Consider the following 23,961-nt stretch of genomic DNA (forward strand, 5'->3'; position numbering starts at 1 on the left):
ATGCCGTTGCCCCAGTTTCATCTCCCCCATGACCCCCTCCTCTCCAGCAGCCCCCTGAAGGAGAGTCACCCCTGAGCGTGACCCACACGGAGCAGGGCAGCCAAGGACATGATAGCCAGGCAGCGTAGACAAGACTCTGCCCTCACACCCCATCCTGCACAGTTGACGCTGCAGGGTGTGGGCAGAGGGCATGACCATCATAGCACTGCTGGGCTGCCTGAGTGATCTGCGGCGGGCCCTGGAGGCTGTGAGTGGCCCTGTGGGCAAGTGGGGCAGGGGATGGGGGGCAGAGCGGGGACAGGGCAGGGGTGGAGCAGGGGCAGGGCCAGGTTTTGGGCACTTGGTCTCTAAAGGGTTCGCCATCACTGGGTTATGCATTTAACAGCCCTACTACGCAAGCTGCACACTGGAAGCCAGTTTACTTCCAGGTCAGATTTAAGGTGTTAGTTGTCACCTTTAAAGCCCTTCATGGCATGGGACCAAGTTGTCTGAGGAGCCATCTTATCTCAATTACATTGACCTGTCCCACCTGGTCAATCAGTGAATTCCATCATTTAAAGAACTTTGACTGTCAGGATCAAGGAGAGGCCCTATTCTGCTGTTGCCCATGCCTTTGCTTAGAACATTTTATCCCAAAGTCCCCACTCTTCTTTTCCAGAAGAGTATTAAGTACTTGCTCTGCCAATAACTTGGTGGTCTAAGAGTGTTATGCAACCCTGGGCTTGGCTGGTGACTTGAAAGCACTTTCTCCACCTTGTTCACCTTTTAGCCTGGTGAATTTTTTAACTTTGATTATGTCAGGCACGAATGACTGGACCCACATGTATATAGTACCAACTAGCTACTTTATTGTTCTGTGCCAGTTTTACAGGGATCTTCTCAGACAGGCAGCTTGCCCTGTGAAAGACTAGTTAAAATCCAACAGCATTCAAAGGGGGAGGGAGGTTCAGATCTTGTCCTTTTGTGTTTATGTAGGAACTTCAGTAAATTACTCATTTGATTCCTCTTCCTGAATGGTAGGGCTGCTTTTAACATGTACATTCTAACCTTGCTTTTAATTTTATGTCTGACTGTGCTTTTAGTTTTATTTTATATTATTTTATTATTAAATCACTCAGAGTCACTTAGGTGAAATGGGCAGTGTAGAAATTTAATAAATGAATAAATAATCATTCTTATGTAATCATTCCAAAAACTCAGGCTGAGATAGCTACAGTAGTGTTTTCTCCACTTGATCAGTGAGAGAAGATAAAAGTTGGCCACCAGCCAGTGCCATGAACCCCAATATTTTGCTTGTTCACAGCAGGGATTTTCTTAAAAAGATAGTCGTAGCTTGACGAATCACTTCAAAACCCAGTGCAAAGAATACAGGAGGCTTATCAGTAGTGAAAAAGGAAAAAACAACAACAACAACCTCTCACTCTCAAAGACTGGATAGCATTTTGAACAGCAGAATAGAAGAAAAGGTTGTTGTATATGCATACTTTTGCAAGAACCAAGATGTTGCTGGTGTACAATAACATCTAATGTCAGAATTATTGCTGGACTTAAGGGAGCCATTTATAAAATCCCTTTTCTACAAGGATAATATACAGATACCTAATTTTCATGGAAGGACTTTGCAGATGCTCTTGAACATGGTAATATCCTAGCTCCCATTAAGAGTCATGTTTTCTTCTACAAAAAATACTTCGATCCAATATTAGAAGAGATCTTCCAAGTTTCCCACGGATAAAAGTCGATAATGTTGATTTTTGACTCTTTTTAGGAAGAAAAAATGATACTTTTTGGAACACTTTTGAATTTCTCAAAGTTCACCCTAAAGGGTCATAAAACTCCTCATAGCATTTAGAAAATTACTAATGGCAGTTTTATCTCAACCATGCCTTTAATCTTAATTAAATGTCATTAGTATTTATCTTGGATGGTAATTTGATATATCAATTATAATTAGAATATTTATTAATTTTAACATTATCATAACTTTACTCCAAAACTTTTGGTTTTGTTGGATTCTAAAACTAAAATAAATAAGAAAAGAGACAGAGAGAGATAAAAAAGAAAAAAAATAACAAGGAGAAAGGAATATTTCTATTTCTGTCCATTTGACATCCTTTTCCCACATCTTCATGTGACATTTCTCCCTTGAAAGTAATAAAGTATGCATGCCTTATATTTTCATTCAAATACTCTAAGGAGAAAAAAAGGATTTCTTGATTAAAAAGAATACTTCATTCTCAAACATTGCACAGTCACCAAAATGATTCACAAAAACATCTGTAAAAATGATTATGTGCCAGAAATGAAAATGGATGGTGGGAACATAGAACATGAAGAAGTAGTTGAAGATGAGCAGGTTAAAATATTGTGGGATTTCCAAATACAAATGGATAAAGTCTTGGCTCATCAGACACCAGATTTAAACCATATTTGAATACAGGTAGTACGACTACAATTGAATCCAAAATTTATGTCGCTAAGCAAAGCCGTTGTTAAATGAGTTTTGCACCATTTTTTTGCCACAGTTGTTTAGCAAATCACTGCAGTTGTTAGGTGAATAATGTGCTCATTAAGCGAATCTGGCTTCCCAGATTCTTTGCTTGTCGAAAGCCAGCTAGGAAAGTTACAAATGGGGATCCTATGACTCTGGGACAGTGAAGCTGTCATAAATACATGCCAGTTGCCAAGTGCCTGAATTTTGATCACGTGATCATGGGGATGCTACAATGGTCATAAGTGTAAAAAATAGCCGTAAGTTACTTTTTTCCAGTGTGGTTGTAACTTTGAATGGACACTAAATGAATGGGTTGTAAGTTGAGGACTAAGGGCTTAAAATTTACAAAAAATCTGTTAATGCATATGATTTGGGGGAGGTGTGGCTCCAGGGTCAGAAGGCACAGTTCTCTCTTATAAGATGCTAAATTTTCATATATTTCAAATTGTAGTTCTATGTAGCAATTCTCAGACTTACCTGCTTTAAATTAGATAGGCACTGCCTTGTTGGTCACCACAAGCTACCATACATGTTCGCTCCCAAAACAGGCCTCAAAATTTAGGACTTGCAACCAGATATGTAGGTTGAGCCTTGCAACTTTGTGCCGCATGAGTGCACTGTTTTATTTAGTTTAATGGCTTACTTTCATATGCATTATTAAAGCAAGTATAACAGAATAGCAGGTTTGGAAGGGACCTTGGAGGTCTTCTAGTCCAATCCCCAGTTCAATCAGGAAAACCCAGACCATTTCAGGCAAATGTTTATCAATCTCTTCTTAAAAACCTCCAGTGTTGGAGTACCTGCAACTTCTGGAAGCAAGTCGTTCCTCTGAATTAATTGTTCTTACTGTCAGAAAATTTCTCCTTAGTTCTAGCCTGGTTCTCTTTTTGATTAGTTCCCATCCATTCTTCTTTTCTCTCTTTAGTCTTAAAAGACAGTTGCTGTTACTGAGATGAAGTATGCACATTTACAACTGTATGTATTATTAAGAGTTGCAGGGATGGTACACATCCTGACAAGGCTGGCAAAGGATGAGGAAAGAACATCCATGACTATTGCCATCCTGTTTGCTGCCACAGTAGACTGGAAAGATGACACCAGGGTCAATTTGGTAACGGGTAGCATGACAAGCAAAGGCAATGCCTTCTTCATTCTGCTGCAGCTCTAAGGTAGGGAGTGATAACTGGAGCTGAAATTTCATGTTACAATACTTTATTATTGGTACAATGTATGCATAGCTAAGCAGATTAAGTACTAATTTTTCAATTCTTCCATTCTTGTTATTTGTGTCACAAAACAGGCTATATACCTGCCTTGTGGAGACAAGGAAAAAGAAAGGCATTATGCATTAGCTAAAGTAAAATACAATTCCTTACATCAGGTGCTATCTAAATCATTCTTTAAACAGCATAATTTAGGTGCAGCTGAAGAAGTCAAGTAGTAATTATTCTGAACATGAGCATATTCAAAGGGAGGAAGAGGAAAATGTGATTCCTCTCCAGATCTCCCCAGTAATAAAATAATATTGAAAGCTGTATGGTATGGAAGTGAAATACATAAGCACGGGACTTTTATGGCATTCTTTCGGCATAGGAAAGAGATAATTCTGAAGATTTTGACATAGTATTTCTTAGTCTGTTCAGTGTTTTATATTCAAAACTTTAGAAATAAAACTTCCAATTTATCCCTTTTTCACCAACCTAGATTCTCATTCAATAATTGATGAAACTATATGCTGATGTTAAATTTTAGTAAAAGTTATCTCCTCCTGCCTTTTAAAGTCACATTCTTTCTTTCTCTTATTTTTTTTAAAATCTATTTAGATATGTTTCCTTAAACATGTCTGATGTCACTATATAGACATCATTCTTCCCATGACCCTTATTATCAATATTAGAAATTTCTCCTTAGTTCTAGCCTGGTTCTCTTTTTGATTAGTTCCCATCCATTCTTCTTTTCTCTCTTTAGTCTTAAAGTCGGTTGCAGTTACTGTGATGAAGTATGCACTATTTAGATATGTTTCCTTAAACATGTCTGATGTCACTACACAGACATCATTCTCCCCATGACCCTTATTATCAATGTTAGAAATAATAAGCTAGTGAAGTGCAGCCAGTGTGAAAAGAGAAAGATTTCTGTCTTCTGGCTAATGGCTGGTGAAATGAGGGTGCTTCAGGCCTGTTTCCAGCAGGGTAGAAGATAGTTAAATTGATAACTATGAATGGTTTAAGTCAGTCAATAAAAATGTATGCCATATTAATTGCCTGAAATTGCCCACAAGCTGTCAGTCAACAAAGAAAAGTATGTCTGCTGTCTTATTGTCTCATTATCATCTCCCAGGTGGATACACCTGCCCAAATGCTTTAGCTATTTGTTCTAGTTTGACACAACTGCAAAATGTTTAAGAACAACAACAGGAAGAAGTGTTGATGGCAGACACGAGACAGAAGGCTAAGCAGGAAAGAACAATCTTATAACAGCACATGCATCCTTTTAAATTTTAGCGAACTAAATCTGCACTCAAACCTGATGAGAAAAAAAAATGCCCATCTTCAGGAAATCCACCTCTGGGGAAAGTTGCAGACTGAAATATATATGGGATGGAAATTTGCAGACAGAATTAAAACAAAATGCATATTGTTAGGGAAAGCTGTACATTTATCACATGAGGATTTGGGTATTTATATTTATTTATATTGAGAATGAGAACGAGAATATTCTTTATTGGCCAGGTGTGATTGGACACACAAAGAATTTGTCTCTGGTGCATAAGTAATAATAATAATAATAATAATGATGATGATGATGATGATGATGATAAAGTTGGAAGGGACCTTGGAGGTCATCTAGTCCAATCCCCTGCTCAGGCAGGAAACCCTATACCATTTCAGACAAATGGCTGTCCAATTTCTTCTTAAAAACTTCCAGTGTTGGCTCATTTGCCGCTTCTGGAGGCAGGTTGTTCCACTGGTTAATGTTCTGACTGTCAGGAAGTTTCTCCTTAGTTCTAGGTTGCTTCTCTCTTTGGTTAGTTTCCACCCGTTGCTTCTTGTCCTGCCTTCAGGCACTTTGGAGAATAGCTTGACTCCCTCTTCTTTGTGGCAGCCCCTGAGATATTGGAACACTGCTATCATGTCCCCCCTCGTCCTTCTCTTCGTTAAACTAGACATACCCAATTCCAGCAACTGTTTCTTATATGTTTTAGCCTCCAGTCCCCTAATCATCTTTGTTGCTCTTGTCTGTACTCTTTCTATAGAATCTCAACATCTTTTTTACATTGTGGTGACCAAAACTGGTTGCAGTATTTCAAGTGTGGCCTTACTAAGGCATTGTAAAGTGGTATTAATACTTCCCGTGATCTTGATTCTATCCCTCTGTTAATGCAGCCTAGCACTGTGTTGACTTTTTTGGCAGCTGCAGCACACTGCTGGCTCATATTTAAATGATTGTCCACTAGGACTCTGAGATCCCACTCACAGTTACTACTATTGAGCAAGGTACCCCCTATATTATACCTGAACATTTGGTTTTTCTTGCCTAAATGTAGAACCTTACTTTTTTCACCATTGAATTTCATTTTGTTAGATAGAGCCCAGTGTTCATGTCTGTCCAGATCCTCCTGTATCCTAACCCTGTCTTCTGGAGTGTTGGCTATTCCTGCCAGCTTGGTGTCGTCTGCAAATTTGATGAGTTCCCCATCTATCCCCTTGTCCAGATCGTTGATGAAGATTTTGAAGAGCACTGGTCCCATTACACACTTCCCTCCATGTAGACGCAGTTCCATTGAGGACCACATGCTGAGTACGGCCGGTCAGCCAACTATGGATCCATCTGGTGGTGATGCTGTCTAACGCACATTTTTCTATCTTATCAAGTAGTAGGTTGTGGTCTACTTTGTCAAACGCCTTACTGAAGTCCAAGTAAATTATATCCACAGCATTCCTCTGGTCCACTAATTTTGTCACTTGGTCAAAGAATGCAATAAGATTTGTCTGGCATGATCTGTTTTTGACAAACCCGTGTTGGTTTTTAGTAATGACTTTGTTTGCCTGTAGGTGTTCGCTGATTCATTATTTGATTATTTTTTCTAGAATCTTCCCAGGTATTGAGGTCAGGCTGATAGGTCTGTAATTTTCTGGGTCCTTTTTTCCCCTTTTTTGAAGATGGGAACTACATCAGCTCTTTTCCAGTCCTCTGGTAATTCCCCAGTGCTCCAGGATCTTTGAAAAATATAGTATAAGCTCTCCGTGTATATATAAACAACAAAGTGATATACCATAAATCATAAGGTATAATAATAAATCACAAGATACAAACTACAAAGTGATAAATCATAAGATACTGATAGGAGAAGGTAATAGGAAAGATGAGAAAAACAATAGCAATACAGCCCTACTATATGGGTAAATATCCTTAGGTATAAGACAAGTGTTGTAGAAATTAGGTGTTTAGCAGAGTGGTGGCATGGGGAAAAAACCTCTGTCTTTGTGTCTAGCTGTTTCAGCATGCAATGCCCTCTAGTGATGTCCTGAGGGGAGGAGTTTTTATGTCCAGGATCCGCCTCAAGATGGCACCACCTATGACAGCCTCTGTAAAATGTTCTCTAGTAGTTATTTATCTTTGTAAATAGAATAATCAAGAATTTCTATACAATGGATTAATAACTGAATATATACAGTATTAGCTTAAATGGATATAGATTTATAGTTTGCATAGTTTGCATTCACCGTCTGAAAGAAGCACTAGAAAATCACTGAGGACTTTTTTTGAAAGGTATTTGGGAATCTAAAATGAAAAGCTTATGTGCAATCAGATATTCTTCTCTGCAGCTGGATTACTGGTATAATCAATTTACATAGACTTGTCAAAATTTCCCATTCCTTAATAATTGTGGGAGGACACCCTCACACAAGTAAGATCTGTTCTTGCTTTATGATAAATGGTATAAAAATTTTAGCTGTAATACTGGGATGGCTATTGAGACATATATGATTTCTTCGCTCTTGGCCAGAGATATAGAGAGGGATTTGTTTACTTTTTTACTAGCTTATATGCACTTCCAGTTATCACTCATGCTGAGCAGCTTGACATACTGTATTCCCTAAGTAAAGGTTAAAAATTACACATAAAAATCTCTCTCAAATTAACTCTCAGTTAACTCCCAGTTCTATACCAGGTACCATAAACTGACTCAATTCCAAAACAAAATATCTCATTATAAGAGGGAATACTTCATCATATTTCGGTCCCCAAGTCTTGTTGGAAAAACTAGGTTCCAGTGGCCTTTCTAAGAGAGGTTGAGGCCATACCCTTCTCCTGGACAATTTCTGTTCTAAAGAAATCTGACCTAAGAATGTTTCCATTTTGCTGATCATCTGTCTATTTAATTTTTTCCCAACGTTGGTAAATTGAGTTTAATATTGAAAAAAGTTAGTACCAATGTTTTAGAAAAGAAATACTGGATCTGCTGGAACTAAGCAATTCTTGGGCCCATGGCATTATTTCTAATGACTATAGATATATTGTCTCCCAGTGATTTCATGGAAGCTTTCATTTCCACCCTCCTGACAGCAGCCTGGGAGGAGGTAAATATTGCAGAACTTCTGACTTCCCAATGCTTCATAAATATCCTTTCATGTAGGATTGCTTTGCCAATCTCTTTTCTGTTCAGGAGTGGTTACAGTGTTTGAATACTATATCACAGCACAGAAGTTAGCAGGCTTAGCTTAACCTTTTATATCGCTTGTAGCCATAATTACTTTCAACCCTTCCTGCAAGCAGCTTTTCTCTATTTCCTGAAAGTTTATGTCAAAGTCATTATTTTATTTTAAAATTTTATTACAGCTGCAAACTTTCTACCCAGCCAAGCTTTAATCTAATCTTAAATATAGTCTCAGAATTATTGGTGGTGGTTTTAAAGGCTGCAAAGAGAAGCAAGCTGACGAAATTATCTTTGGCATGCAGCTTGTTTTACAAAGGTTTAAGTACTCCTTCCTCTTTGCACACTCATGCTGACCCGAAGTGCTTTTTTAATGTTTTCTCATCAAGAAATTAATAATAATTAAAATGTTGATAGGATCAATTATGCCACAGGCATATACTTCAGAATTCTAATAGTACTTCAGGCATTAATGAATAAATATTTCAGAAAAGTGAGCACTGTTTAAACACTTGGAAGGGAACAAGTGTATACTGATGAACATTGAAATGAGTCTCTTTTTAAAACCAGATCTTTAATATTAAAAATGCTTCATCTACTTAAAACAAAGTGTGGTATTGTAAGTAACTCTTGCAAATCTGTAGGGTCACTATAACCTTAATAAGATATGTGAAACTTCCAAGGCATATTGTGATATACTCTAACTCATCAAATTATCCCCTATCTATTCCCTCTTTACTTATAAAGAACTATCTAGAAAAAGCCTAGCACCCCCCCCCAAAGGCTTATTTAAAATATTATGGATTCCAGGTATTTAGTGCTTTTTCCACCATCCTAATAAAAATCAGGATGTTTCTCAACTATTACATCACTATGCTATATTGTCAGATTCTTTTGTAAAAGCATTTTGATTACATAATGGGCCTATTCCTCTCAGTGGGAAAAATCATATTCCCCTTTAGGCATAGGTGACCTGACTAGAAATGTTTATGAAATTATTACCTTCTTTACATTAGGTTGCAGCTCAAAGTTAGTAGAAAGGTCATATGAAATTTATATGAATATTTTCTCTAGATCAAGTGTCCACATGTATCGCTGTTGTTAAGATTATTTCTATATTTGTGAACATTCTTCCTGGTTGTGGAATATTGTATTAGCTGAGCAATAGCTTTCTACCATTCCAGTGCTCAAAACAGCAATGCCACATTGAAAAGCAAGATAGATTGGCTATGTTGTTAAACCAGACAGATTAGTTCTATTCTCCAATATACAGCAAAACTGCAACTAAAAAAATGCATTTTTCTTTAAAAGATGGCTGCATACAAGACAATGCCTTACAAATGCCAACTGGCTCTGCAACTTATTCAACCAAGGAAAAATAAATTCTTACAAAGTATCAGTTTTAAGACCCACTGAAATCTTCTTTCATGTTCTTTCCAACATTGCAAAAATCTCCCTTTTTCAGTAGCTTCTTAGCAAAAGCAACCCCTAGAAATGAAAAAGGTCATGCGATGTTTTGGAATAAAACTTAAACATTTGGGTAATATGGCTAGAATAGACTTGTTCATGGACTTGTATGAAAATACATGGAGCTCAGCTCCAAACGGAAAACACATCAGCTTCTTTCTAGTCTGCATCCTTTAGACAAAAAGCACGATTGCTTGTTTGGCTTGAATATAAATTCATTGGTCAGTGGGATTAGTGGGATCTATGCTTTATTCAGATCGTGGTCACATAGACACCTGGAAAAAGCAGGGGGGTAGTATTTCTTTAAGGCCTTTGTCTAAATGAGGTCATTTGGAATAGTTATCTATAGCCCATGCTTAAACCTTAAATCCCACTTTATAACCACACCAAATTGATTGAAAAGAATGCTATTGCTGGTACGTTTATAACAGCGCCTGAGTGAAGGAGTTATAAGTGTGTGAAATTTGGAATGATCTAGATCAGCATAAACCACTTTATCTGCTTTACTACAGTTTCATAATGTGAAACAGATTGTTTTCATTCTTACATTTTTCAATACCAAACTGGTAATAGATTTATGCTTACTGTATTTCATGCTAATGTGCAAATAAATTTTAAATGAAAATTTTATCAGCAAATGAGGACCAGGAGTTATTTATATCATTGACCTAACAGTCCAACATTTCTTATTTGATCTAAAGGTAGGTCTTACATGTTTAACTTCCTGGCACTTTGGAACCATCAAATATTTCCAAATGATCAAGTCTGAAAACAATTCCAAGAGGAATTAAAAAGTCTCCTTCCATCTGAAATATAGGCTATCAGCTCTCAACTTGCCTGTCTGTGTGAAATAGCAGGTTCTTGTCTCTGATGTGGCAATTTTGTTTAAAATAGCCTTGATGATGGCAGGGTACATGAGAATGAAAAAAATCAAAAAGATGACAGCCTAATCTTCAAAGATGACCGATCACAGATAAAAGATTAAGTAACTCAGCATTTGAAATACCAGATTATCTGTCTCCTGGCATCATGTCTGTATACCTCTCCTGCTGAGTTCTGCCAAGATACAACTGACATGTAAAGATGCTACATCTTACACAACTGAATTGCTATAGAGAATTCTGTTCCCTCCAGCCATCGGGTTAGAAGAAACAAATCCCCAACTGAAATATTAGTTAATCAAACATATGTTTTAGACATACAAGAGGTAAATATATTTAGAGCCAGTTATATAAAAGCCTTTAAAATAGTTCATTTTGCCATATTTAAGCATTCACAGATGGGCTATCAATGGGTAAGTAATGATTGCACACCTATTATTACTATTTTATGTATCCCAATTTTTTAAAAAAATAAATATGGGAAGAAAAGCATACTTACAAGGATTATTAAACATGCTGGTCCTATAAAACTCCATATAAAGTTATTCTTTGTGCTGAGCCAACATCTGTAAGGTAAGTAGGACAAAATATTTTGAACTACATTTACAGATTAAACCATCTTGGCCTGGTATTGATATTGAAGCAAAATATCTTACTTTGGTATTCTTATTTCTAGACAAATGTTACTGAATGCATTGTTCCTGGGACTATTAGCTCCCCATTTTTTGTAGACATGTATAGTGTTTCGAAGTCATGCTTCATTTCCAGAGAGGCTTGGAAGAAGCGTACTTTCAAACCTTTTTAGAAAAGCACTGCACACTAATTTAAAAAGGGAGGTGAATCAGCCATGTCACTTCACTTCACATTGTTTGAATCCCTGGTCAGGCAATCAGCTACTGGATAGGTCAGAAAAAGCTTTGGAGAAAGACATTGTATCCTCCAAATTCTAGAACTGAGGAAAGAGATGATAAGGAAGAAAGGCTATGGGAGGTACCTAGACAAGGAGCATTGTGTTACTTCCATGGTAATATGACATGACAATAGCCAAGTAACTATGAGTTCTAGTCTTGTCTTAGGCATGAAAACAAGTTGGGTGATCTTAGGCCAGTGATTCTCTCTCAGCCCAACACACCTCATAGTTGTTGTGGAAAAAATAGGAGGATAACGGAGTATTAAGTATGTTCATTGCCTTAAGTTACCTGTAAAGTACTAAAGGTGGGATAAAAATCTAATAAACAAATAAATGTCTCAAAGAACCTTGCTGACACATAATTGGACCACCTTGGATAGGTCTTATTCCTTGTTAGATGATATAGTCTTGCCTTAAAGAAGAATGAGGTGAGGAAAAAGGAGTCAGTGAACAGATAGTAATGAACAAAAATTGATACAAAATATGGAAGAGGCCCCAGAATTCTCCATCCCTGAGAGTGACAGAGCTGCCTTTTCAGAATAATTTGAATGAAATTTGAGGCAAAAATATTTTTTTTGAAAGGAGATAATTTGGCCAAATTTTATCAATGCCTGATTGCTAGTTTCTAATTGTTGACTGCCTTCATGTGCAGGAATACGGTGTTGTCAACCCTGTTTGGGCAGGTTACAAAGAAAACAGATAAAGTCATGCCAGAATGAAATTATTTGAATTGGAAAAAAGATAAGGGAACAAACCTACATATTTACATAATAGGGAGATAATTTTTTTCTTGAAAATCCAATATTTAAATGTTGAAATAGCATTGAAATTAGTTTTGCAGTAGCTTGTATAAAAGAGAAGAGAAAGGAGGAGAGAGAGAGTAAGTTACTATACATCAGAAAACGTAATAAGCAATCTATAATAAGAAAAAAGCTTGGGAAATAGATATACAGCATATAATATCAAACCAGGGCTGCTAAGAATTGCCTTCTTCCAGGGAAATGAATGGAGAAACCTTTATAGATGAGACCACTAAATTTGATCATTTGATTTTCTCTTGCTTCAGAAATAAATACATAAAAATGTCTTGCCTAGAATGTAAACATTCAGTCTTGATTATCTCATTTAGACTTGGTTACAGATGACAGTTTCCCCCTGAATTGCTAGACTGGGTTTCATCCAATTCAACAGAGGAGACAGAACTTTGGAATAAAGTGTCTATACATTGAAGCATAGGTAGATATGCGTCTGAGGCTAAATCTCTTCCCTCACTATCAAGGATCTTACGAATGTTTCTGCTATTTCGTAAAAAATCAAGTGCACTCGAGACACAATGAGGATGGTCAGCACAGGAACACTGATCCCTTATTGGGTCTCCTACTCATTCTTAAATGAGGAATACTGAAGTCAAAAGTGTTAATGATATTTCAAAACTGTCAGTGTCAAATGACTAGATTTGTTAAAAATATTGACAAAGACAATATCATAGCCAAAGCATGGTTGTGCCATCGCATCCTGACAGACTGTATTTGGACTATGTTTGAAGTATCTACGATGTAAATAGTAACTTACACATCAGTTGTTCCATAGTATTTATATCCCAGTGCAGCAGAAATGCCAACCACTACTGCTGGGCTTACATAGCCAAAAATATAGAAATTCTTGTGTAAGAATCCTTTATTGTAGATTACTCCAACAACTATAAGATACAAGTGAATGCCTTCGATACACATCCATGCAAAAGCTGCTAGGAGGAAGTAATGGAGCAGTCCAGCCGTGATGGAACAGAATAGCTAGAAGGGGGAAAAAGGAACAGTATAAGTGACTAATATAAAATAGTGCATTTATTATTCTTCCTGTACAGAGGAAGCACCGGTATTTCTGAAATTTTGTCTCAATACAAGACCATTAAGACCCTGTCATCGTTTGTCTGAATGTGTATAAGGAAACACTTGGACCAATGTCATTTGAAAACTGAAGCAACATATATGCTTGTTTTGCCCATGTAAAATTTCTAGCTCGAAATATTCACCCTGACACATCAGACTATGCAAACTGCAGGCTAATGTATTCTCCCTTCCATGAGATAGAGTTAGACTTCTCTTGCTTTCCTTACAGCAACATTTTTCTATACTGATTAAAAATAAAGCGACCAATAAAACAAATTGGCAGAACTCCTGCTGATATTGGAACATTGCCAGTCTAAACAATTAAGAGTCTGCCTCCACTTTCATTAACGAAAATCTCAATTCGCCATGAAGTCCAGAGGCAGAAGAACTATTCAATGGAGTTTGTATACTCTGAACTGAACTGAATTGGCTGGAACTGTTAGATGAGAATTTTAAAACCCCTCTAGTGATATAATAATGTTAAATGCCAATATTTACCTTAAGACTGGGTGATACCATACAGGTAGTGTCTGTTATATACACACCTGTACATCATGGCATAAATGAGAAAAATGATGCAATCTGTGTGATGACATACAAGGCAAATGACATCACATAGTTCCACAAAGGCCCATTAGGGCACACACCTTTGAAAATGGCTACTTTAAGGTACCATTTTCGGCATAAGAAATAATACTCACCTTATTAGTGTTCATGTTAATTCCGATCAAAAAAATAAACTCTGCCAGGAAAAGGCTGCAACAGAGATTTTTATGGATTGTTGTTCTCGTACTTTGGATTTCACTGAAGAACCAGAAGGTGAAAATGCACATGGCGAGACAAATCAATGAGATAATTATTCCAAGCTGAGTGATTCTTGTAAGAATATAATCCTTAGTTTCCTGGGATTGAAAAAAAGAGAAAAGAATAGTCTATATGATCATTTGAATAAAACTTTATTTTTATTCTTTTTCCAAAGATTTTCCACATTGTGTGTGTGTGTGTGTGTGTGTGTGTGTGTGTGTGTGCGCGCGCGTGCTATAGCATGTAAAGGGCAGATGCACCTGCTCCATCATTGTATGGATTTTTCCTGGTTCCAGAAATACAGTAAATGAATAAAAATCTCTTGCCTAGAATGTTTATTTATTTTAGTCTTGATTATCCATTTCAGTCTTGATTGCAGATGACTGTTTCCCTCCCCTCCCCTCCCCTCCCTTCCCTTGTCTCTGTTCCTTTTTTCTCTCTCTTTTTTGTTATTATTCAAATTATTGAAAGTGACTGGCACAGAGGAAGGAGAAATTAGTGTTGGTTTCATTTTAATGTCAATTGTACCCTTTCTGAATATCAAAATAATCTTTGTACATTTCTGAATGTTTCCATGTCATTCATAAATAAAAAAAAAGATATTCTAAAGTTATAATGAAGAATGTTGGCACGGAAATGGATATGCATATGAAGAAAACTGAAACACATACTTTAGTTACTTTTCATGTAATTTATTAGCATAACTCAGGGTCAGCGCTGCAAAGTCTAATTTTTGAAATGCCATCTCCAAAGTGTGAAAAGTGTGAAACTTCTGTGTGTTCTTCATTCTAAACCTCTGGAGTGAGCACACACTGTGAATATTAAAAATGATGAAGGACAAATGAGGGTCTTTCTAATGGCTTTCTGAGATAAAGTACAGAGACAAAGAAGTGTAGAAAAGTGTTTTTAATGAAACCCACAGTTTTTGCCCAGAATAAGTTTGGCAAGGGAAAAGAAAAAAAAAAAAGTTTGGACACCAATCAATTCTCTTTCACTTTCAGAGAATTGATCAGTGGGGCAGCTGGAAAAGGTAGCGATTGCAGGAAGATAGGTTAAACTGTAGATAAATATAATGCTCTTTGTCACATTGCAGAGTCAGATTGTTAAAGAGACTTCATTGATCCATGCAATTTTACCAGGGATGCTGGAACTTTGGCATGCAACTGTCGCAATTTCTATTGTCTGTGAAACATAGTGCATGGACTCATAGCACGTATAGATCTCTCATTTCCATTGGACCTTTCTTCCAACTAAGTATAGGTGAGAATAGCTTTTGAAATGGAAGATTCATTTCGAGTTCAGATTTTGTAAAGCATAAGGCGGCCCATTTTTTTTAAATGAAGACACATCAAAAAGTAAATGAACAGCTAGCCAGTTAAAAAAAATGAGGTGTTCCATGATAAGCCATGGAAAATGAGCAGCAAACAACCCTCCAGCATAGAAAGTAAGATGGCTATCTAGAGATTTTAAGAATGTGATGTTCAGGGTCAACCTAGCCACAGAAATATCTAATCCTGAAGAAGGAAGTGGAGGAGGAGGAGATTAATCTGTTTGCAGAAAATATACCTTATGGGGTTTATGATCCCAAAATAGAAAAGACTAATTAGAAAATTAGTCTTTAAATTAAAAAAAACCACTTACAACTTTAGAGCCATTTGAAGACATTAAGACTGCAAAATGAGTAAGATGGTTACATCTGCATGAGGTATGTGTGCTATTGGAGTGGGTCCTCTCACATCCTTCTGTGGCCCACTTCCCTTCCATAGTGTCTTCTGAATAATTCCAAAATACACATTTAACGTCCTTTTTGCCTACGGTCTGGAGCAGAAACAAAATGTGTTAAGAATGATAAACGGCATATAATTATGTGAGCCTCTTCTAACAAACAACCTCACTCCTGAAATTTGGCAGGTCTTAAAAATCTGGCTTTTCCTTTAGTGCCTGGGCCAGGATGCTAGTTGCATTTTATGTTATTGGACAATCCATAAGGAATCACAGTTAGCTTTTTTAAAAAAATTGATTGCTGTCTCATTTTTTTTTAGACATCCAAAATCAGTATATTATTCTTTGCTTGCACCTTGTATATTATTCTTTGCTTGCACCTTGCCAAGGTGGTATACATACTTCATTTTCTGTTGGATATATTTGACTTGCTTTCAATCTTGAACTTCTAACATTTATGAAAAATGCCTCTATTTTTTAAAAAATGTCCTTCCACCATCCCTTCTCCTTTATTCTACCTCCAAAGTTTACACATGGGATGTTGTTATTATTATACCCTGTACTTCCTCCAAATAATTCACAATAGGTCCTTGACATTCATGAGAGTGCCTAAATCAAGAAGCACTTACTTTCCAAGAATATTTATATGAGCTGTGGTGGCACAGTGGTTAGAATGCAGCACTGCAAACTATTTCTGCTGGCTGCTGGCTGTCAGTAGTTCAGCAGTTCGAATCTCACCAGCTCAAGGTTGACTCAGCCTTCCATCCTTCTGAGGTTGGTAAAATGAGAACCCAGATTGTTGGGAGCAATATGCTGACTCTGTGAACCCTTTAGGGAAGGCTGCAAGGTATATAAGTCTAAGTGCTATTGCTATTGCCATTTAGTGGGTTTTACGGCTATGTGTGGATTAGAATGGTCGCCTTTTCAATCCACATTTATCATTCTGTAGCCCTCAGCTGCTATGTACTATCACTGTATAATGGCAAGTAATCCAACATGAAATATCCAGACTTATACAGCTATTCTGTAAAACTGTCACTGTGATTGCTGATGGATATAAGAAACAGTGGCACTATTCACTTAGATGCCCTGTTAAATTTTATTCTTTGTGTTTGCTGTACTTTGCTAAGTAATATAAGGAATGCAACAGCCTCACACTTTGCAAGGGAAAAATGCTCAGAATTGACAGTTGGAAGTACAAACTTATTGGCATTGATCTTTTAGGACCTCATAATCTACTGATTATCAGAGGGCAGTAGGGCATCAGCAGAATGTTAAGGGGTTTACTTCACCTATTACTGCTTGTCTAAGAGATTTCTAATCTGAAATATTTCTTTTTTTTTCTTTTTTCCTGGGTATATGGTAGGAACCAACCATCTACGCTTTACTTATTCCTATAATGCATTTTCTATAAATCAATCTTTTTTTTACACTTACAAAATGTGCTTAATTCTTTCTTGGGTGCTGTTCTCTTTTTCACAAACACCAATATACACTTTAATCTCCAACAAGGGAAAAAGCGTGGATTGCACTTGCACATTGTTGACAAATATGTAATAAGAATTCCATGCAGTCATTATTCTTGTCAATTTCTAGCCACACTTTTCAGTAGCTACCTATTCCTACTCCCTGCCTTGCCCTTGCTGTGCTAAATTCAATGTTGTAATTTCCCTTCTAATTATATTGTGCCACGTTGGCTAAACAACAGAGTTATAAGGATACTGCCAAAGCAACCTTTGCAACACACAACAGAATAATTACAGTCTTAAGTGAGAGACAATTTAAAAAGAAAGCTTACCTGTGCATGTTTTAAAGTAAATATTATGTTCTCAGCTGAATATAGTCCAGGTGGAGTGGACCTAATTGCAACAGCTATAACTGATGAACCTACTATTTCTCCATCCTCTGTACTTTCTATGAGGGACAAGTTCTGTGGTAATGAAAGCAGAGCTCCAATATTGTCGTATCGCAGAAACACAACTGCAACTGTGCCTATCCATCAAATAAAACATGGTTAATGTTTGAGAATTGTTGGGTTTTTTTTTAAAATGGAAATAGTAAAACAACATTTAAAAAACACCAAGGAAACAGTGATCAAAAGACCTTTGTAAAACTCTGACAAGAATACCAAATCAATGGAAACTTTGCAGAACACTTATGGAAAGACTAAAGAAATGGAGGAAATATTTGCTTTTGAAAGCAATAAGGGCTGCGCCAATATTAGAAATTAAATTTAATGATAAAAAAATTCAATCCATGAATATTGTCCATATTTTGGGAAGGTAATCTTCCAACCATACAATTTAAGAGGCTGTTAAATTCTAGGCATCAGGGGATTAGTTTCCAATCCCAGACACAGGGGTGTCCACATTAGCCACTGCAACTATGCAAGTGAATCTCCACCTCATGTTTAGATGCATCAACCAAAAGGTTAAAGTAAAAAAAAAAAAGGTTCAAGATTTTGATTGTGTAGTCATGACTGCCATTGTCTTTTTTTTTTATGCCCTTGCACATCCCCTGCTCATAATTCTACAAGCAATATATCTCTTATAAACTGGCAACATTCTGAATGTAGACCTACCAGTGGTGGGATTCAAATATGTGAAAAACTGGTTCTCTGTGTGGATGCCGCATCCGGAAGTCCATTCTGGGCCTGGGCAACAAAAAATTAGCTACCAGTTCTGCCGAAGTGGTGCGAACTGGCTGAATCCCACTACTGTGACCTACTGAATATCTTTTCCTAACAAGTGACTTTGCTTGGAAATGGTAATGACAGAAGAGTGATCAAAATGATTAAAATGTAAGAAACCTCAGCAAATGCTTTTAAAATCCAGTAATTTGGATTCCTTACTTCTCGTCATTTAAACTTAAATACAGTATATTCAAACACATTTATACCTTGCCAAGAATCTTGCCTCCCCCTATTGTTATGATCAACACTAAGCTCTGAAAGCATTTATGTTTGGTGCTCCTGCTGAGATAGAAGTCAGATTAAATATTGTGTACAGTATGGAGAAGGAGCAATCAATAGAAGGCTAATTTCGGGATCAGCTCATACAAAGAGTTCAATGTAACTCATAAGCAGACTCTGATACTTTGGCATAGCTGCAAGAATGGCATCAAAAATATTTGCTTCCATTTTCAATTAACCACATTTTCTCTGAACCACAAGCTGTGATTAGGCCAGCAAACTCAAAAATCAGAGTTTGACACTGGCTTGTAAGCTAGCTACATTTTGTCTAGGATCACATAAAAAAACCCCTCTAATTGTCCATCAAGGGATGCAGAAACTTTTAATCTCATTGTAATTAAGTCCATGAATCACGTGTAATGTAAAAGATATGTGACATAGCCAAAATGTAAACTATAGGTTTAATTTCTTTGGCATTCCTCCTACTCCATTCCAATTTATTTTAAAATAGGGAAAAGAATACTTTGCAGACTGCATTAACAAGACCATCTAAATTAAAGGTCCATTCTACTGGGGGAAAAAACTTTTAAACTATCAATTTCAAGTAAAACAAAAACAAAACAAAATTTGAAAAAAGAGCAATATTAACAATCCTCCAGTGTACAGTTAAAAATATAATGACACTTGTGGGATTATAGTCCTGTGGTTAGATTCAAGGGGCATGATACACCCCAGATCATGTACTACTCTATCACTTTGTACAAAATGATATCTCTTTTTTATGGGAATAAATGACCTACTTAAGGAATGGAAAGTACCTTATATATTGGTATATTAAATATCCTACATGAGCAAATATCTGCCCCTGAAGACTCAGATTGCCCAGCTCCTGTTAGACTTCTCTCTTTTACATCCCCTCCTTTTTCTCACCAACAATACACTTTCACAAATTTCCTTTCCTGCCTGCTTTCAGAAAACTATACACATTAAAAATGGGAAGGAACCTTATGGAGTATCCAGTCCATCTCTCATATGAATGCAGGAACCCATCAAAACAGGAAGACTTTGAAGATTCCATGTGAAAAGCTCCAGTGAAAGAGATTCTACCATTGTTCTAGGCAGGCTGCTTATTTTTCTTACTTTTAGAATTTTGATTTTTTAAAAAAATATTCAGATTGTCCATCAACCATCCATCATCCATCCATCCATCCATCCATCCATCCATCCATCCATCCATCTCTTAATTTTAACTTGTTGTTCTTTGTCATACTTTCAGCCTCAACAGATAGCAGCTCAATCTCCCTTTTCAATATAATAAGCTTTGATATATATAGTACGTAGACTTGTGTTTTATTTCTCATCTTTTCTTTTGAGAGCTAAACACATCAACTCCTTTAGCAGTCTTCCCTGTTTGCCTCAATTTTATTAGAAACTCTTTATTCTGAGAGAAGACTAATAAGATACCAGGCAATTTCACTTTCCACATCTTCTTTTCATTCTGAGTTTTAGCCTTCCTGAGTGTACCCTTACAACCTTGCACTAGCAGTTTGTGTTCCTCCTTAATTATTAATCCCTGTTCCTATTTTCTATTCCATTTCCATTTTATTTTTTGACACTGTGCTTTCCTTATTCCCCGTTTTTCCCAAGGAGTTTGTGCTTGTGATTTCAGTATTTCATTTACCAGCTTCTCCCATCCCTTTAAGGCAGGGGTCTTCAAACTTGGCCCTTTTATGACTTGTGGACTTCAACCTCAGCCTGGCTGAGGAATTCTGGAAGTTGAAATCCACAAGTCACAAAAGGGCCAAGTTTGAAGACCCCTGGTTTAAGGCTTAGTTATCCTTTAGAATTTCAGCCCAAGATATGCTGCCCATGTATCACTTATTAAAACCTGCTTTCTCTTCAGCTACTCTAAGTAGGATTTGAGGGATGGGAAGGGGATCAATGAGAAACTAGTAACTGAAACCATGACCAAAATGATGGAGAATTTCTTCTACAACGGTGTTTCTCAACCTTGATGGCTTTAAGAAAGGTGGACTCCAACTCCCAGAATTCCCCAGCCAGCAAAGCTTGATGGCTTTAAGATGGCTTAAAGCTTGGCAGCCTTATGATGGGTGGACTTCAACTTCCAGAAGCTGACTGGAGACTTTTGGGAATTGAAGTCTACCCCTCTCTAACCTGCCAAGGTTGAGAAACACTGCTCTACACTATTCTGCTTGGGATTCATGGGAGACAGGGGACTGCTTGCAGGTGATTGCTCCCCTGAAATCTAAGAAAAAGGTTTCCTTATAGGCAAATGTAGTTTTCACAAGTTCATTATCAGTCAATGTATGCTATGGATCATAAAATACTTATGAAGATTTATTTGTGTGAAAATGAAAATCTCAGAATGGCATCAGATTTTTTTTCTACTTAACTTTATATTGGATTTTTTTCATACTGCAAGTGGATGATGAATCTTAGAAAAAGGGAGGATTTTCCACTGAGTCCAACTATTGTATCAACAACCCCAAACCACCATCCTAACCTTTAGCAGAAGATATTTCGTTTTTCTTTGCAGAGACCTTAATGCTGTCTGCTCCCATCTGAGTATTTTGGTGGATAAGGTTCACCTTCTCTGGGTCAAAAGTATAAAGTCTTACAGCTGAAAAAGAAAAAGGGGAACAATGACTTTTCAAGTAGACAATTACACTGAAGACTAACTTAACATAAAGTTCTGCAAGAACAATTATAGGCAGATCTCGACATACAACAACAATTGAGCCCAAGCAAGAAGTGGTTAAGTGAATTTTGCCCTGTTTTACGACCTTTGTTAAGTGAATCACTGCAGTTGTCAAGTGAGTAACACAGTTGTTAAGTGAATCTGACTTCTCTGTTGACTTTGCTTGTCAGAAGGTCAAAAAGGAAGATTCGGACACTGCAACTTTCATATATATAGTTGCCAAGCATCTGAACTTTGATCATATGACCATGGGGATGCTTCAGTGGCCATGGTTGAAGCCATAAATCATTTTTTTTCAGAGTGGCTGTAACTTTGAAGGGACACTAAATGAAATATTGTAAGTCGGCTACTACTTGTACACTGGGCTGTACAGTTATTACAGCTTTGAAAAGCACGATGTTGTTATTAATCTTTCAAAAAAAAGCCACCCCTCAATCCAGTAACTCCACAACAAAGTGCATTGGTGCCAAAATAACAGCACATGTGTAGTGATCCTATTATGCGCATGATCCTATTATGTGCTTGTATCCAATTTTCAAGTACATAAATTAATATGTCAGTATTAATATTAGACATTGATATTAACGCATAATGCATTAGCATGACATATATAATTCATTCTTTGCCTTCTTTCCCCCATCCCTAACACGCATCCATAACCCTTTACCATTTTGCTCATGTGCTTTAAACCCTAGGACCACTTTATTCATAGTACTGTAGGTAGATGTCCTTTAATTCCATATTTGTACCTTTTCATTCTTTGCCTGGGGGGGGGGTGAAGTGTAACCTCTAATTTGCTTTGCATTAAGCGAAGTTTGGTAAAGAATAACAAAAGCTACTTTCAGAAGAGCTTCCACTTTATTAAAAATGTATTTCTGAAAGTGAATACCAATTTCTTTAAAAGCACAGGAGACAATACCTTTGAAAGTATTTATTTTGCAATCTATTCAGTGTGCATTTATATGAAGATAAAGGCATACAATTCAACTGCATTGGACTATAATGATATTTGTTGTCAAAAATAAATAGTCCCAATATCAACCCCCATCCCCCACCGCAGTGTAGAAATGAGAAAGTAGCACGTGAAATCTTTTAGCTTTACATTTCAGTCCAGTCCAGTGCTTTAAAACAATGGAAAAGTCAATGAACAATTTTGTTATAAACAAAACAAACGTTTGACTGATGGGCTGGAATTACTAAGCTGCATGCTCCTTCTTATGCAGAATTTTTGTTTAGTTATTTATTTTGAAAGAACGATAGTTTCAATATGCAGGCTGTTATTAAAGGCTTAAAAAAAAAAGGTTTTCTTTTTTTCCTAAAGATGTTGAGGGATATTTTCAGAAGCATACAGATGGTCTGAAAGTCAGGAAAGAGTAGGCTTTTTTCTCCTATTCTGATTCATGCATTTAGCCAGTTGAAAGAACTACAGGTAGTCCTCAACATACAACAGCTCATTTAGTGATCATTCAAAGTTACAACTGCACTGAAAAAAAGTGACCTATGACCATTTTTCACACTTACGACCGTTGCAGCATCCCCGTGGCCACATGATCCAAATTCAGATTCTGGGCAGGTGGTTCATATTTATGACATTTGCACTGTGCCTTGGAGTCCTGTGATCAGCTTCTACAACCTTCTGACAAGCAAAATCAATGGGGAAATCGATTCACTTAACAATTGTGTTACTAACTTAACAACTGCAGTGTTTTGCTTAACAACTGTGGCCAAAAAAAAAAAGATAATAAAATGGGGAAAAATCCACTTTAAAATGTTTCACTTAGCAACATAAATTTGGGCTCAATTGTGGTTGTATGTCAAGGACTACCTGTATACCCCTTGTGTGTTAAGTTAAGAGACAGTAATGAAACAAATTCATAGGCTGCTTGGGGGGCTGTTTCCCTCATTGTGGGAGTTCGAAGACTTTCATGTGACCCAGGAGCCAAAGGCTGTCTGCCTTGAGAAATGGGACCATTAATCAGGGAAGAAAAGAAGTAAGTGGGGCCTGTCCATCTCTGGTAAATGGAATGGTTTATCTAAGCTTCTCCCTAATACATGTCAGGATTAGATGTGCAAAGCCAAGAGGTTATCTAGCCTTCCGTTCAGTTCTAAATACCAAGAATAAACAGTTCACATCCATTGGATTTCAAACAAACTTATGATGCCGCTTCTATCATCAACAATTTGTCTGCAAGGATACAAATAGAACATACAACCTTCATTATTTTTTTTTGTTTCCCTGTGCATACCCATATCACTAGCATTAACTTCTACTTCTGCCATCTTTGGGAAATTCTCAGATAGCAAAGCTGTTGTTTCCTCGGCAGTGTGCATCAATTTGGTAAGGCTTCTTCTTCTGTTGTCTGCTGGAATAGCTTCCCAAGCTGTCTTCTTATCTTCCTGAACAAAATTATTTACACTACTAACAAATTCCTGTTGGGTTAATAAAAAATATTATGTTAACTTTGTGTGCTGTATCCTGAATAAGACATCTTGTAAGTAACCAAA

General features: G+C 36.9%; 1 protein-coding gene across 2 annotated transcripts in view; it reads right to left on the reverse strand.

Moving 5' to 3' along the window:
• The window catches only part of ADGRL4 (adhesion G protein-coupled receptor L4), a 101,781-nt gene that overhangs the window by 11,829 nt on the left and 65,991 nt on the right, over positions 1–23,961 (reverse strand). For both annotated transcript variants that reach the window (XM_039346568.1, XM_039346567.1), the window contains 7 exons: positions 23,703–23,886; positions 21,262–21,378; positions 17,625–17,818; positions 15,746–15,922; positions 14,002–14,202; positions 12,984–13,204; positions 11,001–11,067 (listed from right to left, as the gene is read on the reverse strand). In XM_039346568.1, the coding sequence (XP_039202502.1) occupies positions 11,001–11,067; positions 12,984–13,204; positions 14,002–14,202; positions 15,746–15,922; positions 17,625–17,818; positions 21,262–21,378; positions 23,703–23,886 (1,161 nt within the window). The remainder of the gene's footprint in view (positions 1–11,000; positions 11,068–12,983; positions 13,205–14,001; positions 14,203–15,745; positions 15,923–17,624; positions 17,819–21,261; positions 21,379–23,702; positions 23,887–23,961) is intronic.

The sequence above is a fragment of the Crotalus tigris genome, unplaced genomic scaffold (assembly GCF_016545835.1).
Source record: "Crotalus tigris isolate CLP2741 ecotype Arizona unplaced genomic scaffold, ASM1654583v1 scf7180000018011.1402602, whole genome shotgun sequence".
Taxonomy (NCBI): Eukaryota; Metazoa; Chordata; class Lepidosauria; order Squamata; family Viperidae; genus Crotalus; species Crotalus tigris.